This window comes from Equus przewalskii, chromosome 25 (assembly GCF_037783145.1).
Source record: "Equus przewalskii isolate Varuska chromosome 25, EquPr2, whole genome shotgun sequence".
NCBI classification, from domain to species: domain Eukaryota; kingdom Metazoa; phylum Chordata; class Mammalia; order Perissodactyla; family Equidae; genus Equus; species Equus przewalskii.
The window spans coordinates 4,967,735-4,981,245 of NC_091855.1; the positions used below are offsets into that span (position 1 = coordinate 4,967,735).

The window sequence follows — 13,511 nt, forward strand, 5'->3', positions numbered from 1 at the left end:
AAGTGTGCAGTATAATTCTGTGTAAAAAACCAATGTACACACCTTAAGTAAAACATATTTTATTGCTAAAAATTGCTAACCATCATCCGAGCCTTCAGCAAGTCATAGTCTTGTTGCTGGCAGAGGGTTTTGCCTTGCTGTTGCTGGCTGCTGACTGATCAGGGTGGTGGTTGCTGAAGGTTGAGGTGGCCATGGCACTTTCTTAAAATAAGACAAGTTTGCCACATTGATTGACTCTTCCTTTCAAAATGATGTCTCTATAGCATGTGATGCTGTTTGATAGCATTTTACCCACAGTAGAACTTAGTTCAAAATTGGAGTCAGTTTTCATAAACCCTGCCACCACTTTATCAACTAAGTTTATGTAATGTTCTAAATCCTTTGTTGTCATTTCAACAATCTTCACAGCATCTTCACCAAGAGTAGATTGCATCTCAAGAAACCACTTTCTTTGCTCAACCGTAACTCTTCATCCATTAAACTTTTATCACAAGACGGCAGCAATTCAGTCACATCTTCAGGCTCCACTTCTAATTCTAGTTCTCTTGCTGTTTCCACCACATCTGCAGTTACTTCCTCCACTGAAGTCTTGAATCCCTAAAAGTCATCTATGAAGACTGGAATCAACTTCTTCCAAACTCCTATTAGTGTTGATGTTTTGACCTCTTCCCATGAATCACAAATGTTCTTAATGGCATTTAGGATGCTGAATCCTTTTCAGAAGGTTTAAAAATTTTTTTGCCCAGATCCATCAGAGGAATTGCTCTCTATGGCAGCTATATTTAAGAAATGTATTTCTTAAATAATAAGACTTGAAAGTGAAACTTACTCCTTGATTCATGGGCTGCAGAGCGGCTGTTGTGTTAACAACCGTGAAAACAACATTAATCTCATGGTACATCTTCGTCAGAGCTCTTGGGTGACCAGGTGCATTGTCAATGAGCAGTAATATTTTGAAAGGAATCTTTTCTCTAAGCAGTAGGTCTCAACCGTGGGCTTAAAATATTGGGTAAACTATGTTTTAAACAGGTGTGTTCTCATCCAGGCTTTGCTGTTTCATTTTCAGAGCACAGGCAGAGTAGATTTGGCATAATTCTTAAGGGCCCTAGGATTGGGGGAATGGTAAATGAGCACCGGCTTCAACTTAAAGTCACCAGTTGCATTAGCTCCTAACAAGAGAGTCAGCCTGTCCTTTGAAGCTTTGAAACCAGGTATTAACTTCTCCTCTCCAGCTATGAAGGTCCTAGATGAAGCATCTTCCAATGTAAGGCTGTTTCGTCTACATTGAAAATCTGCTGTTCAGTGTGGCCACCTTCATTAATGATCTTGGCTGGATCTCCTGGAGAACTTGCTGCAGCTTCTGCATCAGCATTTGCCGCTTCACCCTGTGCTGTTATGTTACGGAGACGGCTTCTTTCCTTAAACCTCGGGAACCAATCTCTGCTCGCCTCAGGCTTTTCTTCTGCAGCTTCCTCGCCTCTCTCAGCCTTCACAGAATTGAGGAGTGTGAGGGCCTGGCTCTGGGTTAGGCTTTGGCTTAAGGGAAAGTTGTGGCTGGTTTGATCTTCTAACCAGACCACTAAAACTTTCTCCACATCAGCAAGAAGGCTGTTTCACTTTCTTATCATTTGTGTGTTCACTGGAGTAACTCTTTTAATTTCCTTCAAGAACTTTTCCTTTTCATTCACAACTTGGCTAGTTGCTTGGCACAAGAGGCCTAGCTTTCAGCCTGTCTCAGCTTTCAACATGCCTTCCTCACTAAGCTTCATCATTTCTAGCTTTTGATTTAAAGTGAGAGAGGTGCGCCTCTTCCTTTCACTTGAACACTTAGAGGTCATTGTACGGTTATTAATTGGCCTAATTTCAATATTGCTGTCTCAGGGAATAGGGAGGCCAGAGGAGAGGGAGAGAGATGGAGGACTGGCCAGTCAGTGGAGCAGTCAGAACACAGACAACATTTATTAATTGTTTGCTGTCTTATATGGATGCAGTTTGTGGTACCCCAAAACAATTACAATAGTAACATCAAAGATTGCTGATCATGGAGCACCATGACAAATATAATAATGATGGAAAATTTTAAAATATTGTGAGAATTACCAAAATGTGACACACAGACCAGAGTGAAAATGCTGTTGGAAAATGGCACCAAGAGATTGCCTGCCACAGGGTTGCCACAAACCTTCAATTTGTGGGAAAAAAAAAAGCAATATCTGCAATAAACTGAGGCACCATGAAAGGAGGCACCTGTATTCTGTATTCTCTCTCTGTGAGAGTCTACCAGGAAGAGCAAAGCTGAGAGCTGTGGGTTTATCCTGACGTAGACAACTAATAAATGACTTTTTAAATACACATTTATGAAGAACCACAACAAACCCATTTCCGATTAGAGGATTTCTTTTCTTTCTTCCTTTTTTTCCCTTAAAGATTGGCACCTGAGCTAACATCTGTTGCCAATTTTTTTCCTCTGTTCTTCTCCCCAAAGCCCCCCAGTACATAGCTGTGTATTTTTAGTTGTAGGTCCCTCTGGTTGTGCTATGTGGGATGCTGCCTCAGCATGGCCTGATGAGCGGTGCCATGTCCCTGCCAGGGATCCAAACTGGTGAAACCCTGGGCTGCCAGAGTGGAGCAAGCGGACTTAACCACTTAGCCTCGGGGCGGCCCCAAGGATTTCTTTTCTTACCACTGGCCCTAGCTGGTGCTGGTTCTTTCTTCCCAGAGCCCACCATCATGCTAGGTTGAGTGCTCTCAAGCCAAGACTTACATGCACGTGAGTGAATGTTCCGACCCTGGCACAGACCAGCAGAGGCCTCTGGACAGGGAGATTCCCCAGGCAAAGCGCTGCTGCCTGCCCAGAGACTGACTTCCTCATTGTTCCTCTCTTTTTTCCTTGTCTCACTGCCAACCTTCTCCCCATTTGTCAATGCGGTTGCAGGAATTAAAAGTGCTCTCCTTCAAATGCCAGGTCACCTGTGTAGAATCTTATCCTATGTAAGCACTAAGTGCTAAGAAATGCAAAAATTCAAAAGAGAATGGATTTCTATGGAGAAACTAATAACAGTAGGTCTCTTCTTGGGATGATGAGATCAGAATTTCTGGACGAGGCATTGACAGGTGGCATAACTTGGACTGAAGCTTAGAAGTCGGGTAGACACTAGTACTTCACTTATGCTCATCCTGTTACAGCAGCTACCAGTCACAGAACCCTTTCTGTATGTCACGCGGCATCTTTAAGCACATTCCGTAGGTGCCTGACATAGATGAATTTATCTTTGGCTCTACTTTCACGCTTTCTAGAGATTTTTTCGTTAAGAAAATACTCTTGCCAAAGCTATGTTATATAATTTTTTTCTTCTTAAATTTCCAATTCACCTGAGGCAACTGAAGTCTCTTGGTAGTATGTAAATGGAATGATTCAAATATCAAAAAACGACTTCCAAAGGAACAATCCTTATCATCTAGTTTTGATAATTTACTGAAACTTCTTTTGATTTAAGTGATAAGAAGACAACTGGAGATGCTTTCACACCATTCAAGAGAAAAGGAGACAATAGTCAGAGGTCCTGGTGCTAAGGGATGAATTCTGTTTCCAGTCTTCACACTACCTCTCTTCCCCTCGTTCTGCATGGGAGCTTCTGGGAGTGACTTCTTGGCAGATGGTGTTAATGAGTCTACAGGGACTAAACCATCAAGGATCTCAGAATTGTCTGGCTGTCATATGCAAGGGGCCTCTGGAGAATATTCCCTTCAAAGAGAGTGTTTTCTGCTTGACAATAAAAGCTCTTTGATTCGGTTTCAGAAATGGTCAACTTCCCTCTACCTGCACTAACAGGTGGAGGTGTCTTGTCAAATCACAGATTTCACTAAATTCAGAGTTAGTCTGACGTGAGAAATGTGGTGAGGATGAAGCTCATTCCCAAAACGACATTTCCAGCAGCAGCAGCCCCTTGTTGTAAATGTGTTATCTTAAACCAAACTGCCTGGCTTCCTTTGAGGTGCTCTAAGGCACTACTTCCCATACAAAACTTCTGTTGTTTTTATCAGCTTGTTTGTCTAAGCCACGTGAGCATTTGAGGAAAACACACATGCTATGGGTAAATGCAGGCATTTTCAAACAGGGAGAATTTTAATCTGATAATCACATTCCCTGCAATCATTTATTAAATATTGTTATTAAAAAAAGCCCTTATGGATCTTGCATGATGTCAGCAACATGGTGGAGTGAGCAGTTTTCTTTGTCTCTCCCCCTTCGAACTACAACTAATTGGACATTCATCAGTCAACAAAGGCTATCCACACAGCATCTCAGGACACCTGAGAGACCTGTGCTGCTATACATCGGAAGGTGGACGGACTTCCCCCCAGGAGGAGGGGGAGATAGGTGAAAACTCTCTGACCCCTGGACAGCCTAGTACCTGCAAGTGACTTTCTACCAGCAGACACACTCATAGCATTGCCACAGCACCAAGGGTGGGCATGTGTGCGCATTGGCGGAGTCACGGTTGGAAACAGGTGACTACAGCCCTACCTAAGCCCCCCACGATTGCCCCTTAGCCCAGTGGGAAAATCCACGGTCCCACAGCAGCCACAGGGAAAGCCTCTACTCCGCATTAGCGGAGAGGCCCTGGCCAGCATTCAGAATGCTGGGAGGTCCCAGGGCGGGAGGATCCTGGGTGGTGCAGCAACCCGCCAGCCACCTCTGACTCACAAACTCCTGCTGTGGCCCAGAGCGGGCAAGGGAGACCCAGTGAGTCCGTGTGAGTGGGCAGTGGAAAGTTGGAGCTCCAGCAAGCCTGCTCTGTGGTCCAAGGGGAAATCCACAGTCCCACAGCAGCCACAGGAAAAGCCTCTGTGCAGTGTTAGTGGAGAGGCTCCACCTGGCAATCACAAGGCTGGAAGGTCCTGAGGCAGAAGTGGCACAGCTGGGTGAGCTAACCACAGACTGCAGTAGATACCTGTAGCTCTGCTGTCGCCCATAGTGGACAAGTGGGATCCTGCAGGCCCTGACAATGACAGAGCTGCAAGTCTAGGTGAACCTGCTCCCAGCTGCTGTGAAAGCCCATAGCACTGCTTCAGACCCTAAGGAGGGAGCACATCTAGGTGGTCTGTGACAGTAGACACCAGCAACCTGAGGCCCCCTTGCGACTGTCCCCACAGCTGATGAGAGACTCCACAGGGCCACTGTGACCACGAGGAGGGGCCCAGGTCTGGTCAGCAACAGCTGACAGGGATCCTGGTTGGCGCAGATTACACAGCTGCTGCCCCCCGCCCCCACGAAATCCAGTAGAAGCAAGAGGAAGCAAGAACTAAACTCTATCTCTATGCAGAGGCACAAATCCATGCCATCAAGCAGTATGAAAAAATATATTAAATCTCCAGAACAGAAGGAAAATGACAAGTACCCAGAAAACAATCCCAAAGACACTGAAATTTATAACCTAAATGACAATGAATTTAAAATAGCCATCATTAAAAAACTCAATGAGTTAAAAGAGAATACAGATAGACAACTCAATCAGTTCAGGAGATATGTCACAAAAGAGCTTGATACTATAAAGAAGAACCAATCAGAAATATTGGAGATGAAGAACACAATGGAGGAGATTAAGAAAAATCTAGACTCTCTGAACAGTAGGGTCGATAATATGGAAGACAGAATTAGCAATTTGGAGGATAGGAATATAGAAATGCTGCAGATAAAGGAGGAGAGAGAACTAAGACTAAAAAGATATGAAGAAACTCTCCGAGAAATATCCGACTCAATTAGGAAATGCAACATAAGGATTATAGGTATCCAAGAAGGAGAAGAGAAGGATAAGGGGGCAGAAAGTCTGTTCAAAGAAATAATGGCTGAGAACTTCCCAAACCAGGGGAGAGAGATGGAACTCCATGTGACAGAAGCTAATAGATCTCCAAACTTTATCAATGTAAGAAGGCATATAGTAGTGAAGCTTGCAAAAGTAAATTACAGAGAGAAAATACTAAGGGCAGCAAGACAGAAGAAAACAACCTACAAAGGAACCCCCATAAGGCTGTCAGCAAATTTCTCAGCAGATACCTTACAGGCTAGAAGAGAGTAGAATGATATATTCAAAACTCTGAAGGACAAAAACCTGCAGCCAAGAATACTCTATCCAGTGAAAATATCCTTCGAATATGATGGAGAAGCAAAAACTTTCCCAGATAAACAAAAGTTAAGGGAGATCATTGCCACAAGACCTCCCCTACAAGAAATGCTCAGGAAGACCCTCATACTTGAAAAATCAAAAACAAAAAGGAAAGGGGTTACAAAACCCAGAGCTAAGGATATAAATAGAAAGACAAAATCAGAAAGTTGCAGCTCTCCATCAGAATAGGTTAGCAAAGGCTAAGTATAACATTAAAGATAAAAGGAAGGGAAACACCAAGAATAAACATAATCTTGTCATTTTAACCACAAACTCACAACACAAGAAGGAAGAAAAAAAATCTGACAATAACAACCTGGAAGGGAAAGAGGCAAGGGATGGAACAGCTTAATCTAAGGAAATAAGAGGCTATCAGAAAATGGACTATCTCATCTATGAGATGTTTTATACAAACCACATGGTAACCACTAAACAAATAACAAGAATAAAGACACAAACTACAAATAAGAAGAAAGCCAATATAGAAATCTACCTACCTGCATTGGTAGTCCAAAAATCATGGGACAAGAAACAAAGGAAATACAAGAGAACCAGAAAACAAGCAATAAAATGGCAGCATTAGGCCCCCCACATTTCAATAATCACTCTAAATGTAAATGGATTGAACCCTCCAATCAAAAAACACAGAGTGGCAGGATGGATTAAAGAACAAGACCCAACAATATGCTGCCTCCAGGAAACACACCTCAGCCCCAAAGACAAATACAGACTCAGAGTGAAGGGATGGAAGATGATACTCCAAGCTAATAATGAACATAAGAAAGCAGGTGTTGCCATACTTATATCAGACAAAGTAGACTTCAAAGCAAAACAGATAAAGAGAGACGAAGAGCGGCAGTTTATAATGATAAAAGGGACACTCCACCAAGAAGACATAACACTTATAAATATATACGTACCCAACACAGGAGCACCAAAATATATATGTACCCAACATAGGAGCACCAAAATATGTAAAGCAACTATTAACAAAACTAAGAGGAGACATCAACAACGATACAATAATAGTAAGGGACCTCAGCACCCAATTAACACCAATGGATAGATCATCCAGACAGAAAGTCAACAAGGAAATTATAGAATTAAATGAAAAATTAGACCAGATGGACTTAATAGATATATATAGAACACTCCATCCACAAACAGCAGGTTACACATTCTTCTCAAGTGTGCATGGAACATTCTCAAGGATAGACCATATCTTGGGAAACAAAGCAAGCCTCAACAAATTCAAGAGGGTTGAAATAATAGCAAGCATCTTTTCTGATCATAATGCTATGAAACTAGAAATCAACTACAAGAATCAAGCTGGGAAAGGGGCAAAAATGTGGAGACTAAACAACATGTTACTGAACAAACAATGCATTACTGAAGAAATTAAAGCAGAAATCAAATGTTATCTGGAGACAAATGAAAATGAAAACACCCAATACCAACTCATTTGGGACGCAGAAAAATGGTCCTAAGAGGGAAATTCATTGCAATACAGGCTCACCTTAATAAACAAGAAAAATCTCAGATAAGCAATCTAAAACGATGACTAACAGAATTAGAAAAAGAAGAACAAAGCCCAAAGTCAGTAGAATGAGGAAATAATAAAAATTAGAGCGGAAATAAATGAAATTGAAACAAAAAAGACAGTAGAAAGGATCAATGAAACAAAGAGTTGGTTCTTTGAAAAAATAAACAAAACTGACAAACCCTTAGCCAGACTCACTAAGAAAAAAAGAGAGAAGACTCAAATAAATAAAATCAGAAATGAGAGAGGGGAAATCACAACGGATACCACATAAATACAAAAGATCATAAGAGAATACTATGAAAAACTATATGCCAACAAATTGGATAACCTAGAAGAAATGGATAAATTCTTAGACTCTTACAACCTCCCAAAACTGAAGCAGGAAGAAATAGAGAATCTGAATAGGTGAATCACAAATAAAGAAATTGAAACAGTAATCAAAAACCTCCCCAAAAATAAAAGTCCAAGACCAGACGGCTTCTCTGGAGAATTCTACCAAACATTCAAAGAAGATTTAATACTTATCCTTCTCAAACTATTCTGGAAAATTGAGGAAGATGGAGCACTCCCTAACACATTCTATGAAGCCAACATCACCCTGATCCCCAAACCTGACAAGGACAACACAAAGAAGGAAAACTATAGGCCAATATCACTGATGAACATAGATGCAAAAATCCTCAAAAAAATTTTGCCAAACCAAATACAGAAATACATTAAAAAGATTATACACCATGATCAAGTGGGATTTACACCAGGGACACAGGGATGGTTCAACATCTGCAAGTCAATCAACGTGATACACTACATTAACAAAATGAGAAACAAAACCCACATCATCATCTCAATAGATGCAGAGAAAGCATTCAAGATCCAACATCCATTTATGATAAAAAACTCTCAATAAAACAGGTATAAAAGGAAAGTACCTCAACATAATAATGGCCATATATGACAAACCCACAGCCAACATCATACTCAATGGGCAAAAACTGAAAGCCATTCCTCTGAGAAGAGGAACAAGACAAGGGTGTCCACTCTCACCACTCTTATTCAACGTAATACTGGAGGTTTTGGCCAGAGCAATTAGGCAGGAAAAAGAAAGAAAAGGAGTCCAAATAGGCAATGAAGAAGTGAAACTCTCACTGTTTGCAGACAACATGATCTTATAGATAGAAAACTCCAAAGAATCCAGAGGAAAACTATTAGAAATAACAGCTACAGCAAAGTTGCAGGGTATAAAATCAACATACATAAATCAGCAGCTTTTCTATACACTAACAATGAACTAACAGAAAAAGAACTCAAGAACTCAATCCCATTCACAATAGCAACAAAAAGAATAAAATACCTTGGGGTAAATTTAACCAAGGAAGTGAAAGACCTATACAACAAAACTACAAGACTTTCCTGAAAGACCTTGATGACGACATAAAGAGATGGAAAGACATTCCATGCACGTGGATTGGAAGAATAAACATAGTTAAAATGTCCGTTCTACCTAAAGCAATCTACAGATTCAAAGCTATCCCAATCAGAATCCCAATGACATTCTTTACAGAAATAGAACAAAGAACCCTAAAATTCATATGGGGCAACAAAAGACCCCAAATTGCTAAAGCAATCCTAAGAAAAAAGAACAAACCTGCAGGCATCACGATCCCTGACTTCAAAGCATACTACAAAGCTACAGTAATCAAAACAGCATGGTACTGGTACAAAAACAGGTGCATAGATCAATGGAACAGAATTGAAAGCCCAGAAATAAAATCACACATCTATGGACAGCTAATCTTCGACAAAGGAGCTGAGGGCATACACTGGAGAAAAGAAAGTCTCTTCAACAAATGGTGCTGGGAAAACTGGACGCCACATGTAAAAGAATGAAAATTAACCATTCTTTTTCATTGTTCACAAAAATAAACTCAAAATGGATCAAAGACCTAAAGATTAGACCTGAAACCATAAGGCTTCTTGAAGAAAATATAGGCAGTACACTCTTTGACATCAGTATCAAAAGGATCTTTTTGGACACCATAACTCCTCAGATGAGGGAAACAATAGAAAGAATAAACAAATGGGACTTCATCAGACTAAAGAGCTTCTTCAAGGCAAGGAAAAACAGGATTGAAACAAAAGAACAACCCACTAGTTGGGAAAAAATATTTACAAGTTATATATCCAACAAAGGGTTAATCTCCATAATATATAAAGAATTCACACAGCTCAACAACAAAAAATCAAACAACCCAATCAAAAAATGGGCAGGGGACATGAACAGACATTTCTCCAAAGAAGATATACGGATGGCCAACAGACACATGAAAAGATGCTCATCATCACTAATCATCAGGGAAATGCAAATCAAAACTACACTAAGATATCACCTTACACCTGTTAGAATGGCAAAAATAACCAAAACAAAAAGTGACAAATGTTGGAGAGGTTGTGGAGAAAAAGGAACCTTCACACACTGTTAGTGGGAATGCAAACTGGTGCAGCCACTATGGAAAACAGTATGGAGATTTCTCAAAAAATTAAAAATAGCAATACCATATGGCCATCCCACTAGTGGGTATCTATCCAAAGAACTTGAAGTCAGCAATTCCAAAAGTCCCATGCACCCCTATCTTCATCGCAGCATTATTTACAATAGCCAAGACGTGGAAGCAACCTAAGTGCCCATCAACTGATGATTGGATAAAGAAGATATGGTATATATATACAATGGAATACAACTCAGCCATAAAAAAGGATAAAATCGTCCCATTCACAACAACATGGATAGACCTTGAGGGAATTATGTTAAGTGAAATAAGCCAGGCAGAGAAAGACAAACTCTGCATGACTCCACTCATATGTGGAAGTTAAACATACAGACAAAGAGAACTGATTGGTGGTTACCAGGGGAAAAGGGGGGTTGGGGGAGGGCACAAAGGGTAAAGTGGTTCACCTACAACATGACTGACAATAATGTACAAGTGAAATTTCACAAGGTTGTAAACTATCACAATCTTAATAAAAATTTTTTAAAAAGCCCTTATGCCCCAAGATCATGCCTATTTTGATGGGAAGTACAAAGTATCTTCAGTAATTACAAAAAGGCATAAGGCTTTTTTCTTTCCTCTAAACCAGAAAACATTTATTATTTTTAAATTGTTTTTTGTTTCTTTAATTATGATTGAATTTTTACGGGCGCACATACCAAATCACCTCACAGCATGACTCTAATATTCCCGGGCGCTTCCAAACAGTGATAGAAAATGGAAGTTGGAGATACACCCTTCACAGTTCAAGTGCTTAAGAGCAATCTTATACTGCACCAATTCTAATAGTCGTTCCTTCTTTTCATTAGGTACAGGAGCGAGAAAGAAAGGTCACTTTGGCTCCTGCAAGACAAATTTACTGTCATTCTGCTGAGGAGCAATAAGCTGGTGGAGAACTGTTACTCACCCCGCCACCCTCTGAGGTCCTGACCACTGTTTTTTCTCGGTGATCAGAGTGATTGTTCTGGAAGTTGTTCCTTAGCTCTGGGTTTTTCCTTTTCAAGAAGCTGTCCATTAGCAAAGGCGCTTTGACCCAAATGCTGCTTCTGCCTTCCTTGAATCCTGTGCAGGTCTGCATGATTTCGGCCTGCTGGCTTCCTGAGCTCCCCGTGATGGGGCTGAAGAAGCACGGAGCACAGAGCGACCACTAGAACCATGGCATTACCAAATTCGCAGGTGGCAGACCAACAGACGTGGCCCCACGTGCTCCTAGCCAGCAAAGAATGGCATCTTTTAAACCATCCCAGGGTCAAACTTCCCTTTGCGTGAAACGAGGTCATTTCATCTGCTTAGGCACCTCAGTACCCAGAATACTGAGAAAATGTTTTTGTAACAATTAATCTGGGGTATTCTTTTACAATATGACTTTCAGAGACAAATAGATCTGAATTTAAATCTGGGTTCCATTATCTATAAGTGTGTGGCCTTGGATAAGTCATTTAACCTTTCTAAATCCATTTCCTCTTTTGTTAAAATGGGGATAAAAAAACACCACATTAAGAGGTAGATGTTACCACCAATGATGATTAAATAAGATAAGATACAAAAGCACCAGCACAATGCCTGGCATGTTGAAGACACTCAAATTTTCTTTTTTCTAGGGTGGAACTGATTCTATTTCTTAGCCTTCATGTGTTCATTGCTGACCTGAGATCCTCCTCTCCCCACTACTCAAGTAGACTCAGCTCACATTCCAAAGAGACGAAATTGTGGATATTTGCATGAAATTATTTTAAAACATCTCCTATTGGCCAGTTAACATGAAACTTACCTGAATTTTTTCATTGGAGATTGCTTTTCTTGAGCAGTGGCCAGATGACCAGAATAATAGACTGGGAAAAACATAATGTTCCAGTTTGTTGAAAACCAAGTCATGAAAAATGGGCAGTAGAAGTTCTTATAAGTAATTTTTACAATCTGTGTGGTTCCAACCCAAGATGATGACACTGACAAGATGATCAAGAGTCCCCAGACAGCCTTCAAAACCGCAGACGTGCAGGACCGGCAGCGAGCCTTGATTCTGTTTTCTTGGCTGCTGTTCTCAGGATGAGTCTGTGTTCCATCATCCCCTGAAATCAGGAAAGGAATACAAATGTCTGGAAATCAGGTTATAAAACAGCAATCAAAGAGGCAGACAGTAGAACCATCAGTGTTTTTCTTTTTTACCATCATTTGAAGAGACTGATAACTCTGGCTCATTTTCTCTCTGGAATCTCTACTCTATAAGGTATAGTAGGTGTCTGGACCTTCAACCAGGCCATGACTATGCTCATGAACTTGGTGGATGCTATGCCATTCTCCAGTGTACCCTACCCACTTCCTTGTAAAAGCATCACACATTTCAGCTCCAAGACTTTGGCCTTGGCAGCATGACTTGTTTTGCCTAATCAAACATGAGCAGATGTGAGGTGTCCCACCTCCCAGCTGAAGCTTTGAGAGGCATCATAAGGTCCCACCAGCTCTCTTGCTCTTCTTCTCTATCAGTGGAATGGAAAATCCCCAAAAGAGCTGTCTTTTTGGTCTACGTAGGAGAATGAGCAGAATCCAGCCAAAGCAGCCTGTATCTTCTGACATAAAAAGAGAGTGAAAAATAAGTACTTGTTATATTCCACTGAGCTGTTTTTTTTCTTTACAGCAAAGATGACTATTAAATTGAAAAGCAACATGACCCAAGAACAGAGCAAGTCCTAACTACACAAAGTCGTCTCCCACCTCAGAACAAATTACTGTCTAATGTATTTCGGAGAGCACAATGAGTTCTGCTTTGTAATTTTATATTTACTGAGAAAAATTAGCAGCATTTTTTTCACACTAAAATAGTCAAAGCTCTCTGAAAGTGACAATCACAAAGGCCTTCTCCCTGATAGAGAAAACAAGTTCAACACAATGAATTTATGTATCTATCAGGAAGTTAAATTTTAGCAGAGGTCACCCTGAGTCCCCATGCTGAGATCCCAAATGGGAGAATCCTAGGGGAAGGGAGGCAGAATTGTCTGCAAGATTATCTTGTGTCTCCAGGTACCTCCCTTAAGCACAAGATTTATCGTGGGGGTTAAGAAAGTGGTGCAGCACACAGATTGCAAGTGATCATGGATGGGTTTCTCACTTTACCTTTCCAGAACCTGCTGGCTCTCTTCTGAACGTGTTCCTACTGCTTAATGGGCCAGGTGCAACTGCCCCACTGGGGTAAAGACTTTCTCCCAGCTAAGGCTTCCTGATGTAATTATTTGGGGACAGTGGGTACCAAGGCTTGAA

The 13,511-nt window shown here is 40.9% G+C and overlaps 1 protein-coding gene across 7 annotated transcripts in view; it reads right to left on the minus strand.

Moving 5' to 3' along the window:
• SLC35F4 (solute carrier family 35 member F4) overlaps positions 1-13,511 on the minus strand; it is a 247,297-nt gene that overhangs the window by 19,651 nt on the left and 214,135 nt on the right. For all 7 annotated transcript variants that reach the window (XM_070594249.1, XM_070594251.1, XM_070594250.1 and 4 more), the window contains exon 3: positions 12,028-12,325. In XM_070594249.1, the coding sequence (XP_070450350.1) occupies positions 12,028-12,325 (298 nt within the window). The remainder of the gene's footprint in view (positions 1-12,027; positions 12,326-13,511) is intronic.